Consider the following 18,670-nt stretch of genomic DNA (forward strand, 5'->3'; position numbering starts at 1 on the left):
CCTAGAGTGTTATTTGCATTCGTTTTCTACTTGCCTGCTGAATTAAAACGTTGCTAAGCACATAGTGTCTATCAGCTATCCGTGTGTGCAAACATTTCCCTGCTGCGCCTATGGCAACAAACTGCATTTGGCAATAGATTTTTTTCTCCTAGAGATGCATGTGTTTGTGTGATGGTCTGTCTCCAAACTTGAGCACTAATCCCTGTTAGTATATGAATGCAACATCTCGCTGCTCTTGCAGGACTCTGGAAAGAAATAATAGCTGGAAGTCCATTATCTTAATCCTTCATGTGTGTGTTTTTCCTTGCAAGGGGAGATTGTAAGGAATTTCTAATAACGCAAGTTGATATTTTGATGACTTGAATAAATTTTTTCAAAACCAGGGGTAGCCATCTTAGGCTACTGCAGCAAAAGCATAGAATTGTTGGGTTGGAAGGGACATCCAGTCCAACCGCCTGCAATGCAGGAATCACTGACAGATGGCCACCTGGCCTCTGTTTAAAAACCTCCGATGAAGGAGAGCCAACCATCTTCTGAGGTTGTCTATTCCATTGTCGAACAGCTCTTACCATCAGAAAGTTTTTCCTAATGGTTAGGCACAACCTCCTTTCATGGAATTTGAATCCATTGGTTTGGGTCCTGCCCTCCGGAGCAGCAAAAAAAACAAGCCTGCTCCATCTTCCATGTAATAGTATTTTAGATATTTTTATTTTGATTTTTATTCAATTTGTATATTGCCCTATTCCTGTAGATCTCAGGGCTGTTCACAAAATATTTTAAGATGTCTATCATATCACCTCTCGATTCAGGTAGGTAGCCGTGTTGGTTTGGCACAGTCGAAATAAATTAAAAAATTAAATTGAATTAATTGAATTAATTTTTTAAATTATTTCGAAATTAAGATTAATTGAATTTATGAATTTAGAGAGAATGACGACAGCAATTAGAAATACATCTAAACAGAAATCCAAATTGGAATGGGGGTTTGTGGAAGAATATTTTTTAAAAAAATGATATAAAAACTGAGTTGATGATTTGTTAAAATTAGACTGTCATGAGGAAAACAGAATTTGAAAACTAAGGAAGGTAAAGTAGAGCTACAAACAATAAATGAAAGCAACACAAATTAAAAATGAATTAGAAAAATAAGCGATGTGAAGTGACTGGGAAGTTAATTTTCCTTTTTAATAGAATTGTACATTGGAATCAGTTGTATACCAAGATCTACACAAATGTTGTAATTTTTATGGTGTTGTATTTTATTGAATTTAAATAAAGACTGTTTTTAAAATTTTAATTTTTTTTATAAAAAATGTCCAGTAGCACCTTAGAGACCAACTAAGTTTGTTCTGGGTATAAGGTTTCATGTGCATATCTACACACGAACTTCTTCAGATATCTGAAGACGTGTGCATGCACATGAAAGCTTATACCCAGAACAAACTTAGTTGGTCTCTAAGGTGCTACTGGACAATTTTTTAAATTTTTTTATTTATATCACCTCTCGGTACAAATGTTATCATGGCATAAGCTTTCATGTACAGTCGTACCTTGGATCCCGAACACCTTGGTACTCAGATGTTTTGGCTCCCGAATGCTGCAAACCCAGAAGTGAGTGTTCTGGTTTGCAAACGTTCTTTACAACCTGGACGTCTGGCGGGGCTTCCGCAGCTTCCAATTGACTGCAGCCAATCAGAAGCCATGCCGTGCTTTCGTTTCCAAACGTTTTGGAAGCCAAACGGACTTCCGGAATGGATTCCGTTCGACTTCCATGGTACCACTATACTAGAGTTCATTTCATCGGATGCATGAAACATAATCCTCAGTTGCGGGTGTATATATAAACACACATGGTTATAAAAAGGTTGTAAACCGTGGGCTCGGAAGAGAATGAAATGCAAAGGAAATTAAATGCAGGAAGTGCAGATGGTAACAATTCAGTTTACACTTAACTTTAAACCATAGTTAAAACTGCCTGATTTAACACGAATGAGCAGTGTGCTGTGCTCAACAGTCTGCTTCACTTCTACTGAATTTGCCATGTCAGGCAGGAAACAAACCATAGGCTGGCTTCCTGTTGTGTGTGAAGCAGCTCTGGTTCACATGCAGTGTGACGCCAGCTTCTGGTTTGTTTCGTGCTCGAGGGAGGGAGGGAGGAAGAGAAGTGGGGATGTTTGAGCAGCGTCAGTGTGCTGATCGTTCACATTAAACCATAGTTCATGATAAAGTAAAACTTTGTGTGTACCAGGCCAGAAGATAAGCAAGAGAAGCACATTGGCCCTTCACAACAGCAGTGATAACAGCATTGCCAAGCTTATTGTTTTGATTAACATCTCCAGTGGGAAAGAAAACCATTGTGTGTATTCAGATAGAGTTGACCATCTTGATAAATTGTAATTTAGAAGATTCACACAGGAGCATCTCTTAGAAATTCCTTTCTCCCAAGTATGTTCCAAGAGCAGTGGCAGAATGCCCTGGTAAATTGTGTTATAGTTTCCAATGTGAATTGAAGAAATGGCATGCCAGTATTGAAGATCTCATTGATACAACTTCCTTTTTTAAATCTGCGATGATCTTAATTTGATTGTGCCAGCTTCTGTACTCAAGCTGTGTTGCCTTTAGGCCAGATGGTATCAGTAAAAAAAAAAAAAGCTAATTGTCTTGATTATTTTACATATCTACAAAGTGTCTTATTCGTCTTTTACTTCTTTTTCTTCTTAGGAAAGTGAAGAAAGGTTCTTTGTTAATAGACTCCAGTACTATTGATCCTGCAGTTTCAAAAGATCTAGCTAAAGAAGCTGAAAAAATGGGAGCTGTTTTTATGGATGCCCCTGTTTCTGGTGGTAAGCTCCCCCCCCCCCCCAAACTTGTGTTTTCCCTGATGTTGGAGGTTAGGGAAGGCTGACCTATATACGTACTACTCATTAGGAAAAATAAAAAAGAACCCTGAGTTTTCATATCCAAGATTCATAAAGATATGTAGGTTCATGCAGAGGGGCTCATGCTAGCCGAGTGAAACGATTGCTGTCTCTGTTGACCCGCTCACTGCATTACAAACTACTTTTAATAGTCCCCTCTGTTTGGAAAGAAATTTGCCATGCGGCATGAGGAGCAGGAATTCACTGAAATTCCAAGTTCTGTGGATCCTCACACCACATATTTTGTGTTTTCTCCCTCTCCAAATTATTAAGCTGGTAATTTTCCACTTAGTATATTGGAAGCTTGTAAAGTAGACGGTCAGCAATATGAAACAAGGAATATCCAGCAAATTCAGCAAAAGATTGATGGATTCAACAACAACAAAAATGATATTTTGGGTATACAGTGGTGCCTCGCTAGACGAATTTAATTCGTTCCATGGGTCTTTTCTTATAACGAAAAATTCGTCTAGCGAATCCCATAGGAATGCATTGAATTTTTTTTGCCCATAGGAACGCATTAATTGAATTTCAATGCATTCCTATGGGAAACCGCGATTCGCTAGATGAATTTTTCATAAAACGAATTCGTCTAGCAAGGCAACCTCCGCTCGAAAAATCCTTTCGTTAAGCGGAAATTTCGTTAAGCAGGGCATTAGTTAAGCGAGGCACCACTGTACTGGATTCCTCAACCTCTTTACAAGACGACATTGTCTAATTCAGATAGAAGCTGGAGGTTTAACAATAGAAGTACATACCTCACTGAGGCTTGTCCAGTGATACCTCCTTTTGGGTTGAAAGTTGTTGTCTATTCATTTTGCCTTGGTGAAACCTTTGATATTTGCAGATGTCAATGTACTTTTGAAATACTACAGTAAACAAGGTACCACTTTAACTGCTGTCTTACACAGAAGTGCATAATAGGTAACGCCACTGACCAGGTTGGAAGTCAAACGGACCTATAAAAAGGATAGTACATGTTACTAAACAGTGCTTTTGAACAACTTACTGGCTTTATGGCTTCACTGTCCAGCCAGCTCTTCTCCTCCACACTTTTTCTTATCCTTAAACTTGAAGAAAAGTTTTGGAACTCTTCTGTTTGTGACATTTTGGTTAGTCCTAGGAATATAGGAAGCTTCTGTATACGTAGAGGCTCGGTATTGGTCCATATAGTATTGCCTACTCTGACTTACAGCAACTCTCCATTGTTTCAGACGGTAAATTCCCATCCTAGTACCAGGAATTGAACCAGGGACCCATAGCTCTACTGCTGCGCTACGGTCGCCCCCGAATAATTGTCTGACTAACTTTTTAATTTATTCTAATGGAGCAACACAACCTCCTCTGCTTTTTGTGTATCTTAGAGAATACCAAGTTTAGCCATAGATCAGGGGTCAGCAAACTTTTTCAGCAAGGGGCCAGTCCACTGTCCCTCAGACCTTGTGGGGGGGGCGGACTATTTTTTGGGGGGAAATGAACGAATTCCTATGCCCCACAAATAACCCAGATGCATTTTAAATAAAAGCACACGTTCTACTCATGTAAAAACACCAGGCAGGCCCCACAAATATCCCAGAGGTGCATTTTAAATAAAAGGACACATTCCACTCATGTGAAAACACACTGATTCCCGGACCGTCCGCGGGCCGGATTGAGAAGGCGATTGGGTCCAGATATGGCCCCCGGGCCTTAGTTTGCCTACCCATGCCACAGATGATACCAAAGCCGGAATATTACTTTCGACCGCCTGAAAATTGGACTTTTATTTTGTGGCAGATGGGGTGGGGTTACATGACCTCCAGCTTTTAGATAAAGCTTTGCAAGCTGGAAAATTAAAAAGCTTGTTTATGGCTTGGTGACATTTTGGTTGGCTCTGACAAAGGTGGCACGGGTGGTGCTGTAGGTTAAACCACAGAGCCTAGGGCTTGCCAATCAGAAGGTTGGCGGTTCGAATCCCCGCGACGGGGTAAGCTCCTGTTGCTTGGTCCCTGCTCCTGCCCACCTAGCAGTTCAAAAGCACGTCAAAGTGCAAGTAGATAAATAGGTACCGCTCCAGCAGGAAGGTAAACGGCATTTCCGTGTGCTGCTCTGGTTCGCCAGAAGTGGCTTTCTCATGCTGGCCACATGACCTGGAAGCTGTACGCCGGCTCCCTTGGCCAGTAGAGCGAGATGAGCGGCGCAACCCCAGAGTCGGTCACGACTGGACCTAATGGTCAGGGGTCACTTTTTGTTGTTGTTTAGTCGTTTAGTCGTGTCCGACTCTTCGTGACCCCATGGACCATAGCACGCCAGGCACTCCTGTCTTGCACTGCCTCCCGCAGTTTGGTCAAACTCATGTTCATAGCTTCGAGAACACTGTCCAACCATCTTGTCCTCTGTCGTCCCCTTCTCCTAGTGCCCTCAATCTTTCCCAACATCAGGGTCTTTTCCAAGGATTCTTCTCTTCTCATGAGGTGGCCAAAGTATTGGAGCCTCAGCTTCACGATCTGTCCTTCCAGGGAGCACTCAGGGCTGATTTCCTTAAGGATGGATAGGTTTGATCTTCTTGCAGTCCATGGGACTCTCAAGAGTCTCCTCCAGCACCATAATTCAAAAGCATCAATTCTTCGGCGATCAGCCTTCTTTATGGTCCAGCTCTCACTTCCATACATCACTACTGGGAAAACCATAGCTTTAACTATACGGACCTTTGTCGGCAAGGTGATGTCTCTGCTTTTTAAGATGCTGTCTAGGTTTGTCATTGCTTTTCTCCCAAGAAGCAGGCGTCTTTTAATTTCGTGACTGCTGTCACCATCTGCAGTGATCAAGGAGCCCAAGAAAGTAAAATCTCTCACTGCCTCCATTTCTTCCCCTTCTATTTGCCAGGAGGTGATGGGACCAGTGGCCATGATCTTGGTTTTTTTGATGTTGAGCTTCAGACCATATTTTGCGCTCTCCTCTTTCACCCTCATTAAAAGGTTCTTTAATTCCTCCTCACTTTCTGCCATCAAGGTTGTGTCATCTGCATATCTGAGGTTGTTGATATTTCTTCCGGCAATCTTAATTCCGGCTTGGGATTCATCTAGTCCAGCCTTTCGCATGATGAATTCTGCATATAAGTTAAATAAGCAGGGAGACAATATACAACCTTGTCGTACTCCTTTCCCAATTTTGAACCAATCAGTTGTTCCATATCCAGTTCTAACTGTAGCTTCTTGTCCCACATAGAGATTTCTCAGGAGACAGATGAGGTGATCAGGCACTCCCATTTCTTTAAGAACTTGCCATAGTTTGCTGTGGTCGACACAGTCAAAGGCTTTTGCATAGTCAATGAAGCAGAAGTAGACGTTTTTCTGGAACTCTCTAGCTTTCTCCATAATCCAGCGCATGTTTGCTATTTGGTCGCTGGTTCCTCTGCCCTTTCGAAATCCAGCTTGCACTTCTGGGAGTTCTCGATCCACATACTGCCTAAGCCTGCCTTGTAGAATTTTAAGCATAACCTTGCTAGCGTGTGAAATGAGCGCAATTGTGCGGTAGTTGGAGCATTCTTTGGCACTGCCCTTCTTTGGAATTGGGATGTAGACTGATCTTCTCCAATCCTCTGGCCATTGCTGAGTTTTCCAAACTTGCTGGCATATTGGGTGTAGCACCTTAACAGCATCATCTTTTAAAATTTTAAATAGTTCAGCTGGAATATCATCACTTCCACTGGCCTTGTTATTAGCAGTGCTTTCTAAGGCCCATTTGACTTCACTCTCCAAGATGTCTGGCTCAAGGTCAGCAACCACACTACCTGGGGTGTACGAGACCTCCATATCTTTCTGGTATAATTCCTCTGTGTATTCTTGCCACCTCTTCTTGATGTCTTCTGCTTCTGTTAGGTCCTTACCACTTTTGTCCTTTATTATGGTAATCTTTGTAAGAAATGTTCCTTTCATATCTCCAATTTTCTTGAACAGATCTCTGGTTTTCCCCATTCTATTGTTTTCCTCTATTTCTTTGCATTGCTCATTTAAGAATACCCTCTTGTCTCTCCTTGCTGTTTTTTGGAAATCTGCATTCAGTTTCCTGTATCTTTCCCTATCTCCCTTGCATTTTGCTTGCCTCCTCTCCTCCGCTATTTGTAAGGCCTCATTGGATAGCCATTTTGCTTTCTTGCATTTCCTTTTCCTTGGGATGGTTTTCGTTGCTGCCTCCTGTATAATGTTACGAGCCTCCATCCATAGTTCTTCAGGCACTCTGTCCACCAAATCTAAATCCTTAAACCTGTTCCTCACTTCCACTGTGTATTCATAAGGGATTTGATTCAGATTGTATCTTACTGGCCCAGTGGTTTTTCCTACTTTCTTCAGTTTAAGCTGGAATTTTGCTATAAGAAGCTGATGATCTGAGTTACAGTCAGCTCCAGGTCTTGTTTTTGCTGACTGTATAGAGCTTCTCCATCTTTGGCTGCAGAGAATATAATCAATCTGATTTCGATGCTGCCCATTTGGTGATATCCATGTGTAGAGTCGTCTCTTGTGTTGTTGGAAGAGAGTGTTTGTGATGACCAGCTTGTTCTCTTGACAGAACTCTATTAGCCTTTGCCCTGCTTCATTTTGAACTCCAAGGCCAAACTTGCCAGTTGTTCCTTTTATCTCTTGATTCCCTACTTTAGCATTCCAATCCCCTGTAATGAGAAGAACATCCTTCTTTGGTGTCATTTCTAGAAGTTGTTGTAGGTCTTCATAGAATTGGTCAATTTCACTTTCTTCAGCACCGGTAGTTGGTGCATAAACTTGGATTACTGTGATGTTAAAAGGTCTGCCTTGGATTCGTATCGAGATCATTCTGTCATTTTTGAGATTGCATCCCATTACAGCTTTTGCCACTCTTTTGTTGACTATGAGGGCCACTCCATTTCTTCTACAGGATTCTTGCCCACAGTAGTAGATATGATAGTCACCCGAACTGAATTCGCCCATTCCCTTCCATTTTAGTTCACTGATGCCCAGGATGTCGATATTTATTCTTGTCATCTCATTTTTTACCACATCCAGCTTACCTCCACTCATGGTTCTTACATTCCAGGTTCCTATGCAATATTTTTCTTTGCAGCATCGGACTTTCCTTTCGCTTCCAGGCATATCCGCAACTGAGCGTCCTTTCGGCTTTGGCCCAGCCGCTTCATCAGCTCTGAATCTACTTGTACTTGTCCTCCGCTCTTCCTCAGTAGCATGTTGGACGCCTTCTGACCTGAGGGGCTCGTCTTCCAGCGTCATAACTTTTATATGCCTGTTGTCTTTGTCCATGGAGTTTTCTTGGCAGGGATACTGGAGTGGCTTGCCAGTTCCTTCTCCAGGTGGATCACGTTTAGTCAAAACTCTCCACTATGACCTGTCCATCTTGGGTGGCCCTGCATGGCATAGCTCATAGCTTCTCTGAGTTATTCAAGCCCCTTCGCCACGACAAGGCATTGATCCATGAAGGGGAGGGGTCCCTTTATCTTTACCTAATAAAGGTACAGTGGTACCTCGGGTTAATAACTTAATTCGTTCCGGAGGTCCGTTCTTAACCTGAAACTGTTCTTAACCTGAGACACCACTTTAGCTAATGGGGCCTCCTGCTGCTGCCGTGCCTCTGCAGCACAATTTCTGTTCTCACCCTGAAGCAAAGTACTTAACCCAAGGTACTATTCCTGGGTTAGTGGAGTCTGTAACCTGAAGCGTATGTAACCTGAAGCGTATGTAACCCGAGGTACCACTGTATTTAGCCTAACTGGATTTTTAAAGAATAGTGGAGAAGGTATGGGTATCTGGCTGAACCTGGATTAAGATCAGAGTATGAACAGGAGTAGAATCAATATAAGAAAATATAGGCTAGCAGCAGTGTGGCAAGCTGCCAACCCAAGTAGCTGATTATAGTAATGGTGAAGAGACAAGAAAGGTACAGGAAAAAGGCATTTATTCAGCACAAACCTAGAAAAAAGAGAGGGCAGATAGCCATGTTGTGGCTCAATCTGTAGGAGAAAATCCAGTTTCTTATATTTGCATTTCCCACAATGTAACACTATGCAAATACACATCATTGACTTGCCCTGTTCAAGAGAGATCTATGTTTATATGCTGGTCTCCATTTTTTTGTCTTTATTTTCCATTACCTTCTATCATCTTCCCTTGTACAAGCAGCTGACCTCTGTAGGTGAATGTAATTTGAAGTTCTCCATATTGCCTGGATAGGTTCCCCTCCAATTGCATCTCGGCTGCGTGAAGGGAAACTGGAATATGTTAAGTCATTTATTGACGCTGTAGTGACAAGTGTAAACTGAGAACGAAGAAAGTGACTCCTCTATGGCCTTGTATGCATAAGAGCTCCTTTGTACACATCATGTTACTAGTGTGGCATTTGCAGCAGTTGCTTGTGTCAAACGAATGTGTCCTTTAAGGAATCTTAAGAGTGTGTATGTATATATATATATGCATGCATGAGTGCATCTTTGTGGATTTTTTCTTATTGGAGAAAATAACATATGTTGAATAGAGTCGTTTTTACTAACTTATATAAATGCTTTCTAGAAGATTGAAACAGTAGGCGGCGGAGCTCGTTAAAGACTTCTTATTTTACAAGCTTTAAAGAATTCAGAATATGGCTTGGCTCCCTTTTTTTTTTTAAATCGAAACCCTCATATAGACTTCGTTTCAGAGCCAGCATCAAGTCTGTACAGTGCTTGTCTTTTTTTAAAATACAAACATACACTCTTGCTCTTTCTATTTACTGAATCAGAACCCTACTGTTTCCACTGGTGCTGTGTCTAATTTATGATGTGACCACAAAAACTAAAATTATTTATATGTTGGCACAAAACGGCACCACTGTAGTTAAGAGTCTGTTGGCATTTCCATTATAAATCCTCCCTAGGCCAAGTTTATAACTTGGCATTTTTACTTTGCTTCAGGCTCTAACCATGCTGTTTTCTGTCCAAGCACAATTGGGGTTGTTTTTTAGTATAAAAAAATCATTTAAATAAGCTTGGGCCACTTGTTTATATTTCACAACTAGTACTGCAAGCTAGAGTTTTGAGAATGGTATATGGCCCAAACTGTAGCGAAATAAAATAATAGTGGCTTTTAAAGGGACTTTACAAACTCTTTATTATTGTTTACTAAGTGGCACAAGTATACATGCAACAGTTTTAGGTGCATTTCTTTTTTTTTGGCATAGTGTTCTACATTCCAATCTTTTCATTGAGAGGTCTTAACAGTTAGCAGTGCACATTTAATAGGATAAATATTTTAAAAACCCACAGAAATAGTCTGTGGATGTATGAACCCATGTTTATCAGACTCATGATTCCTCCTTTTTTTAATCCCAAGTTCTTTCCCCCGCCCCCTGTTCGAAATCAGTTTGTATTTTTCCTCTTCTGTGTCTAAATGAAGGCCACTGGTAAACTGGTAGGAAAGGATAGCTCAAGAAAAGGGGACCAGTTAGTAGATTGTGTGAATTTTTCATTACAGTTACCACTTTGGACTGCATGTGAGAGTCCAGTTGGACGAGAAGCAGTTTTCTGGTCTTGTGCAGTTGCCATGTGAGTTGAATTTTTGGTACTCGCAAAGCTCTTTCACTAGAAGGGCTCCCACTGCTCACATTACCCCCCCCCCCTTTAGTCTTGTTGCCTTTCATCTTCCCTTGTCCTTAGTTTACAAATCCTTGTTTCCATTGGTGTGCCTGAGAAAAGGATTCTGTATGTTTAAGACAAGGTCAGCTCCAGGTGTGAGGGGACCCTGCACAGAGGCCACCTCTCGACAGGCCACATCCTCCATCAGTGGGCCCTTGTAAGCTGGTGTAGGCGGCAGCAGTGCCAAGCAGTGCTTGTTGGTTGGGTCTAGCTGCCATTTTGGTTGTTTGTGGTGCCCCTGATATTGTGTCATACTGTACTGTGGAGGAAAATTAAGCTGTGACTTGACCCAGCTCCTTGATGCTGCTCAGCATGCCGGGCCAGAAAAATTCTAAAGGGCAGCAGTGGACAGAAAGGGGGCAGAAAATGGTCTTATACTATGTACTATACTATACTACCAGGCTTCTTGTTGTCAATACGATTGTCCTTAATTCTAAGTTTTCCCCCCTGCCAGATAAATTTTGATAACACCTTTTGCCACTCCTTGAAGCAGCTCAACTTATCAATAATAGGAAGAACTTGAAATAAAAACAACATTTTTGGCAATACATTCATCTTTACAACTGATATTCGGCCCATCAAAGATAACTTTAAATTCGTCCATATAGCCAAATCTCTCTTGACTTCATTCCATAATTTATCATAATTATCTTTAAACAAATTCAAAATTTTGGCAGTCATATTTACACCCAGGTACTTCACCTTTTTTTTTTTTTAACAAACATCAACCCAGTGGCTTCCTGTAACTTATTTATCTCTTCTGGTGTCAAATTTCCCCCTAAAACTTTGGTTTTCGCTTTGTTCAATTTGAATCCTGCAACCTGTCCGAACGCCAATGCTGATTGTCAATGACTCCTGGCAAGCCCTACCTGGAGAAACTAGACATGGAACCCACAACCTTTTCAATACAAAGCATGTGCTATGGCCAAGTTCTGAAGCCAGTCCTGACTTGTGATTGACAGGTGCCAGGAAATGATTCATAATCATTCATTGTGGCCTGGGGAAGCAGACATACTATGATGTTACTGGATGGATTTATTGAATTTTGAAAAAAGAAAATTGGCGTGATCTCTGTGTGCATTTGTTTTGAGGGTGGGGGGAACATAGTGATGCTGTTTAGGTAAAGGTAAAGGGACCCCTGACCATTAGGTCCAGTCGTGACCGACTCTGGGGTTGCGCGCTCATCTCGCATTATTGGCCAAGGGAGCCGGCGTATAGCTTCCTGGTCATGTGGCCAGCATGACAAAGCCGCTTCTGGCAAACCAGAGCAGCACATGGAAACGCCGTTTACCTTCCCGCTGTAGCGGTTCCTATTTATCTACTTGCATTTTGACGTGCTTTCAAACTGCTAGGTTGGCAGGAGCTGGGACCAAGCAACGGGAGCTCACCCCGTCCCTGGGATTTGAACCGCCGACCTTCTGATCAGCAAGCCCTAGGCTCAGTGGTTTACAGCTCCTCATATCAGGCAATTGCTCTTCAGCCATTGGCTCAATTGCAGTTGATTCCCTAGCTGCCCAGCTCACTGATAGATGCACATTCTTCTTTCCCCACTCTTCCACAGCTGTTTGGGCTGGAGTTGACAACTACCATTTCCAATGAAAACTCAGTTCTGGAAACAAATGGCATTCTTGACGTTTTATGGTGTTAACAACTTTAAATATCTTTCCCATCCGCTGATAGAAGAGGAAAGGAATATCTCTCCCCCCTCCCCAAATTCCATTCTCACGTTGAATATAATAAACAACCCCCTGAAAATATAAGCGTTGTTGTGAGGAGAGGAACATTCATCAGCTGCAAAATACTTTTCTTTTTTTTGGTAGAAACAGGCTAAAATATATCTCAAAATGAGAATGCAGCATGTTATTGCTTTATGGCTTTGGCCATGGAACAGAGCTAAAATTCCAGGCGAAAACCTACCAAGGTTAGTCAAAATATTGCATGTTTTGTTCTTAAACCTCATGCTACTGTTTACACAGCTGGCATTACGTTATGGTTATGGATTTTGCAGCTCGTCCCCAGCCTGTGGCACTCATGAGTCACCTGGAACCGTTGTCGAATATAACAGAGCCTTAAAGCCCTTGGCCCCCACTAAGGGTAGGTTCCAGCATTCAGCCTCCGATAAGGGCATTCCCTTGCTTCCAGTGAACAAAGTGGGGATCGGAACAGCATTTGCAAAAGAAAGAGAGGGAGGGTGGAAAGTAGGGTGGAAAGTTGCCATATTCTGAAGAGCAAAAAAGAGGATACATTTTCCGACTTTTACTTTTAACTACAGATCGCTATGATGATTCTCATTTTAAATACCCCTACTAGATATGGGATGCAAGCAGCACTGTGGGTTAAACCACAGAGCCTAGGGCTTGCTGATCAGAAGGTCGGCGGTTGAAATCCCTGCGACGGGGTGAGCTCCCGTTGCTTGGTCCCAGCTCCTGCCCACCTAGCAGTTCGAAAGCACGTCAAAGTGCAAGTAGATAAATAGGTACCGCTCTGGCAGGAAGGTAAACGGTGTTTCCGTGCACTGCTCTGGTTCGCCAGAAGCGGCTAAGTCATGCTGGCCACATGACCTGGAAGCTGTACGCCAGCTCCTACAGCCAATAATGCGAGATGAGCGCCGCAACCCCAGAGTCTGTCACGACTGGACCTAATGGTCAGGGGTCCCTTTACCATTACTAGATATGTAGTTGGACGTGGGTCGCACTGTGGTATAAACAACTGAACCTAGGGCTTGCCGATCGGAAGGTCGGCAGTTCAAATCCCCATGACAGGGTGAGCTCCCGTTGCTCGGTGTCTGCTCCCGCCAACTTAGCAGTTCGAAAGCAGGTGAAAGTGCAAGTAGATACATAGGTATCTCCAGCGGGAAGGTAAACGGCGTTTCCGTGCACTGCTCTGGTTCACCAGAAGCGGCTTTGTCATGCTGGCTACATGACCCAGAAAAACTGTCTGCGGACAAACCGGCTCCCTCAGTCATCTGCGACTGGACTTAACTGTCAGGGGTCCTTTACCTTTACCTTCTTACTAGATATGTAGGCTATAGAAGCTGTGATATATTGCTAGTAGCAATGTTATTAATATTTCAATAACAAAATAATAACACCCTTCCCTCCATTTTGTACATTACAGGCAACCTTCTCATTAGGAATTAACTCTTGCATAGCTAGCTGGAACGAGGAACGGTTGCAGGGTGTGTTTAAATACTATTTGGTCTGGAGTACTTATATCCCACAACTGATTTGATTCATTAATATGCCGCTTAACTACGATCATCCTTAAGTGGTGTACAATCAATATAATACAGAAAAGATTATTTTGATTGCTGAAATGCATGATTCATCTGAGAGTGCCATTACAAGATGGAATAGAGGTATCTACACTTTTAAAATCAAAGGTAGGTAACTTTTTGGTGTTGGGAAATAGCAGTCATTTAAACTGAAGCATCTCAGGAAAATAGTGGACAGAATGTAGAGAACGGTAGGCAGAGTTCCATCTGTACAATAGGACTTTCCCGCTGGAGCCTCTTGCATAAAAGCCACTGTGGAGAGTGATGTCATGTCAGGTGCTATCATCTGTGAATGGAGGGGAGGGAATTGGCAAAAACTGGAGACTCCCCCCCCCCCCCCCCGTCCTCACTTCTGTGAGCAGAAGTGCCATTTGTTCACACAATTAGGCCCTTGGATCCTGGCCATTGTGTCACTAGGAACAACAACAACAACAACATGATTAAAAGGTTGTTCAAAGGTAGAATCCTCCCTGAGGATTGCGGCAAACTCAACAACAAACCTGTAGTGCTTTCAATCCATCATAAAGACTGGGAGGCACTTGTATCATTGGGAGTAAATGAATGACCTGAAACTATGCAATTAGCTCTTCAAATGTTTGCGACCTTGTCTCTTCTTGCAGTTACAACTGCGGTCCATAATATTCAACCATGCAGAGCCTTACCCCTAGATTTCACCAGATAGAATATCAACATTTGCTATAAAGAGCAATGTCAGAGGGCATTTTCAGAGAAGTAGTTTTTAAAACCTGGTTCAAACACAGCTTGCCCTAAGAGAATTCTGGGGATTTCAGCTGTGTGGTTGCTTATAGATTCCTATGAAGAGACTTGTGGCACCTTAAAGACTAACAATAATAATATTTTCTATTATTATTTCCCCAGCCACTCTGGGCAGCTCCCAACAGAATATTAAAAACACGATAAAACATCAAACATTAAAAACTTCCCTAGACAGGATTGCCTTCAGATGCCTTCTAAAAGTCAGATAGTTGTTTATTTCCTTGACATCTGATGGGGGGACAAATTTCTTACAGCATAAGCCTTTGTGGAGGACAGATCACTTTATCAGATGCAACAGGACCTAGAAATGATAGATTCTGGGGGCTCTTGCAGAATAAGTTTACATATACACTGTAAGATGACATGATTTCCTAGCATAATCCTGACTGGTGAGATCACATTCAACCCTTTGGACAGCCTAGTTCCCTACCAGTAATTCTTTTTAAAAGTAATAATTATGTAGTGGAATTTTTTTTTCTCTAAATCTACTCTAAGTCTGCAGTTTATTCCACCCACCTCTTACATTTGAGTGAACTCATTTCCACTATCTCATTTGGTATAATAATGCATGCATTATTACCATCCTAAGCTCTCAGCAGAGAACTTGAACTAATGTAGCTCTTTATAATAAAAAAAAAATGGGGGAAGGACTTGCTTCACATTAAGGTTAAGGTCATTTGATTGTCTGCCAAATAGCTGGTTTAGCAAATGGCAGGAAAATTGCAATTAAGTCAACATTCATATTTCCACAGGAAGACCTGCTATATAAATCAAAATTCTTTAAAAAGCAATAAAATCACACTATAAAACCTTACATCAGCTCTCATCTTGCAAGGTTTTCCAGATTATTAGAATAATTATTTTGCTTCACGTATTTTAAAAGGTGACAGTTGGCTAGCACTGTAAATTGCACCACAGATCAGAAGAAAAATGGCCAAAAAAAATCAGCATAAATTCATATTGCACTAACTGTTAACAAGCAACAATAGGGTTTTAAAGCATCAATATCTGAAGCAGAATTTATCCACACATATGGTAGGAACTTCCTGAATGCTGAGGGTTCCTAAGTACACCTGTGACCTCCTTTTTTTTGGGGGGGGGGGTTTAAAAGTCTATAGTGAGCCAGTCTCAGAAGGTGGCTGCCAAACAGCAGTGCCTATTGATCCTTTGTAATGGCGTGTGACTTCCATAATCCAGTATTCTACATTTCTGCTCAGAAGGAAGTCCCACTGAGTTTACTTGGAATTTGATGTAGGATTGCAGTGTTAGTAATGTTCAAACATGTGGAACTTGCGGCTTCTGTCACACACTGAAAAATGCTTTCTAACTTCTGACTCACTGCATAGTTATTTGCTCTGGAATCCACTGAAATATGTACTATACTTACCGGATGGGTGATGTTACGTGCTGCCTCTCCAAACTTGACCACAGCCTCGTCTGTTGCTGTAATGAGGCACTTGGGCCAATGCTTTGGGACTAGGTAATCTGAAGGACCTTGTCCTGCATGATCCTACTAAGGTCACTAGGAAAGGTTCTCTGAGTCCCACCCTCACCAGAATTTCAATTATTGGGTAAACAGCTGAGGGCTTTCTCTACTGCAATACCCAAATTTTGGAACTCTCTGCTCCAGGAGAGCCACCTGTCTCCTTTTCTGATGACATTTCATTTTCATTTCATTTCAACAATCATGTGAAGGAGCGTCTCCACCCACATCGTTCAGGTCCAGCTCCGAAGGCCTTCTGGCGGTTCCCTCACTGCGAGAAGTGAGGTTACAGGGAACCAGGCAGAGGGCCTTCTCGGTGGTGGCACCCACCCTGTGGAACGCCCTCGCATCAGGTGGCAAGGAGATAAACAACTATGTGACTTTTAGAAGACATCTGAAGGCAGCCCTGTTTAGGGAAGTTTTTAATGTTTGATGTTTTATCGTGTTTTTAACGTTCTGTTGGGAGCCTCCCAAAGTGGCTGGGGAAACCCAGCCAGATGGGTGGGGTATAAATAATAATATATGATGATGATGACCTCGTTTGAACATTTTGGACCATGATCTGTCAGTCCCCTCTGCCCATTCTTTTTTTTATCTGCCCGTTTTATCTGCCCGTTTTATCTTATTTTGCATTGTATTGCAATTTTAACTATGTTGATTGTAGGCTGCGTTGTTGGCCAGTGGAAAGGTAGGATACAAACATTTTAATAAATACTAAGGCAACTAAGAAGTGGTTGACTGATGGCGTCTCACCAGTATCAAAGGGTAGTATCCTGTTCTCTGCCAAGGAGCTCTGAGCATCATACTTGGGTTCCCATCTCTTTGTTTTATCCCTGTAACAACCCGGCGAGGTAGGCTGGTTTAAGAGAGAGGAGGAGAGAGACTCACCCATGGCCACCCAATGAGCTTTATGGCCAAGTGTCTCTTTGAACCCAGATCTCTCCAAAGTCCAATACTGTCTACTTCACTTCACCACATTGGTTGAGTGTTTTTATGGGCAAATGCTACTAGTACTTCAGACTGGAAATGGTAAAGCTATACTCTTCAGCATTGACACTGGCCCAAGAGAGATTATAAACCATTCTGAACAAAATTTATTTAACCTATTAAAAAGTCAACCTTAAACTGCAGTTAATTAGTTTACACTATTACCTCACTTCTGCTGAGGACTAAAATTCCCTCAGAGTAAAAGGAGCTATATCAGGTGAGTGGACTGCTGCCCATATGGAGCTTTAAGATAATGATGAGTTTAAATTTCCTCTTAGAGCTAAGTGAGAATAAAACTGAAGGCAATAAATACTGTTGGCCAAACCCATTAAACCAAAAAAGCTGGGAATTCTCCAGTTCTTGACTTAAATTGTTTGTTTATCAGCTGGCGCCTAGTCTGGAGTCAAGAGCTGGAGATTTCTATCTGTGACAGAACTTTGAAACTCTTGCAGGACACTTTCATTTTAACTTCAGGTAACTTGAGTTTATAGCTTTGGCTTTAAAGATTACTAATGATTTACTCATTTCCTTACCATTTAACCAGAGTGGACTTCTTTCCCAGGAAGGGATCTGTGTTTATTTAGGGTCTTTGTCTGCGGAGGGATTAAAAGGCAGGCCACCAGCATTGTGAACTTGATGGTAATAAAGGGTCACCAAAACACGCCATAAAAACATTCTTACTATGGAATTAATTATACAGTGTAATTTTACAAAGCAGTTCAGTAACCCTTCTTTTAAGGCTTCAACAACATTTTATTCTTCAGAAAGTTGGAACTTGGAGGGGGGGAGAGAGAAAACAGTTTTTATTTAATGTCAAGAAGCCTGATGTGTACATAAACTGATCCAGGCGTTCAACTTACAAAGACTTGAAACAACTGGGGAAATCCTAGTTTCAGTTTCTGCTATATGTGTAAATTTTAAACACTTTACTAGGTTGTGCACAATGAGGATAAAAGTCTTTTTGAAGCTCTGTTAACAGATGCAGCTATAGATACCTAGTGCAGGGGAAATTCTTAAGAACGCTGCATGTTTTCCCCCACCTCCCCCAAAACCTTTCAATCTCTTCAAAGGAATCCATTCATTTTCCGCACCACCAGGTGGCATTGCAACCAAGCATGATTTCAAAATAGTTGGCGGGTGCATTTGGAAGTATTTGGGCAGAAGTGTACCGTATCATACTTTGTTTTGTTTTTTTAAAGAAAACCTTCCATTTTCAAAACTTTGTTTTACAAAGAAAAGTAGTAGCTGCTTAGGATGACTTGGGAAGTCAGATTTTTGAGCTTCAAGAGAGGGTTGTACAATAGGAAGAGAATAGAAGTGAACGGTTGTTGGAGTGGAAAACTGAATGATCTGTCAAAGTGCTTTGCTATGAAATGATGATTCGTCCTTTGTTGATATGAATCAGCTGTGTACTGATTTATCTTTTAGTTCAGCTGTGCGAAAGGAATTCCGAAATTTGCTGGTTTATTTATTTGAAGCTTTTCCAAAAGGAAGTCTTCAAGGCAGCTTATTCACCCATCTTTTAAAAAACCTTTCACCTAATCTAGCAAGCATTTTAGGCATGGGTAGGCAAACTAGGGTAGGCACGGATAGGCCGG

The 18,670-nt window shown here is 41.8% G+C and overlaps 1 protein-coding gene across 3 annotated transcripts in view; it reads left to right on the forward strand.

Moving 5' to 3' along the window:
* HIBADH (3-hydroxyisobutyrate dehydrogenase) overlaps positions 1-18,670 on the forward strand; it is a 78,883-nt gene that overhangs the window by 6,081 nt on the left and 54,132 nt on the right. For all 3 annotated transcript variants that reach the window (XM_035128969.3, XM_035128967.3, XM_088654296.1), the window contains exon 4: positions 2,722-2,843. In XM_035128969.3, coding sequence (XP_034984860.1) covers positions 2,722-2,843 — 122 coding nt within the window. The remainder of the gene's footprint in view (positions 1-2,721; positions 2,844-18,670) is intronic.

Source organism: Zootoca vivipara, chromosome 11 (assembly GCF_965207765.1).
Source record: "Zootoca vivipara chromosome 11, rZooViv2.hap1.1, whole genome shotgun sequence".
Lineage (NCBI taxonomy): Eukaryota > Metazoa > Chordata > Lepidosauria > Squamata > Lacertidae > Zootoca > Zootoca vivipara.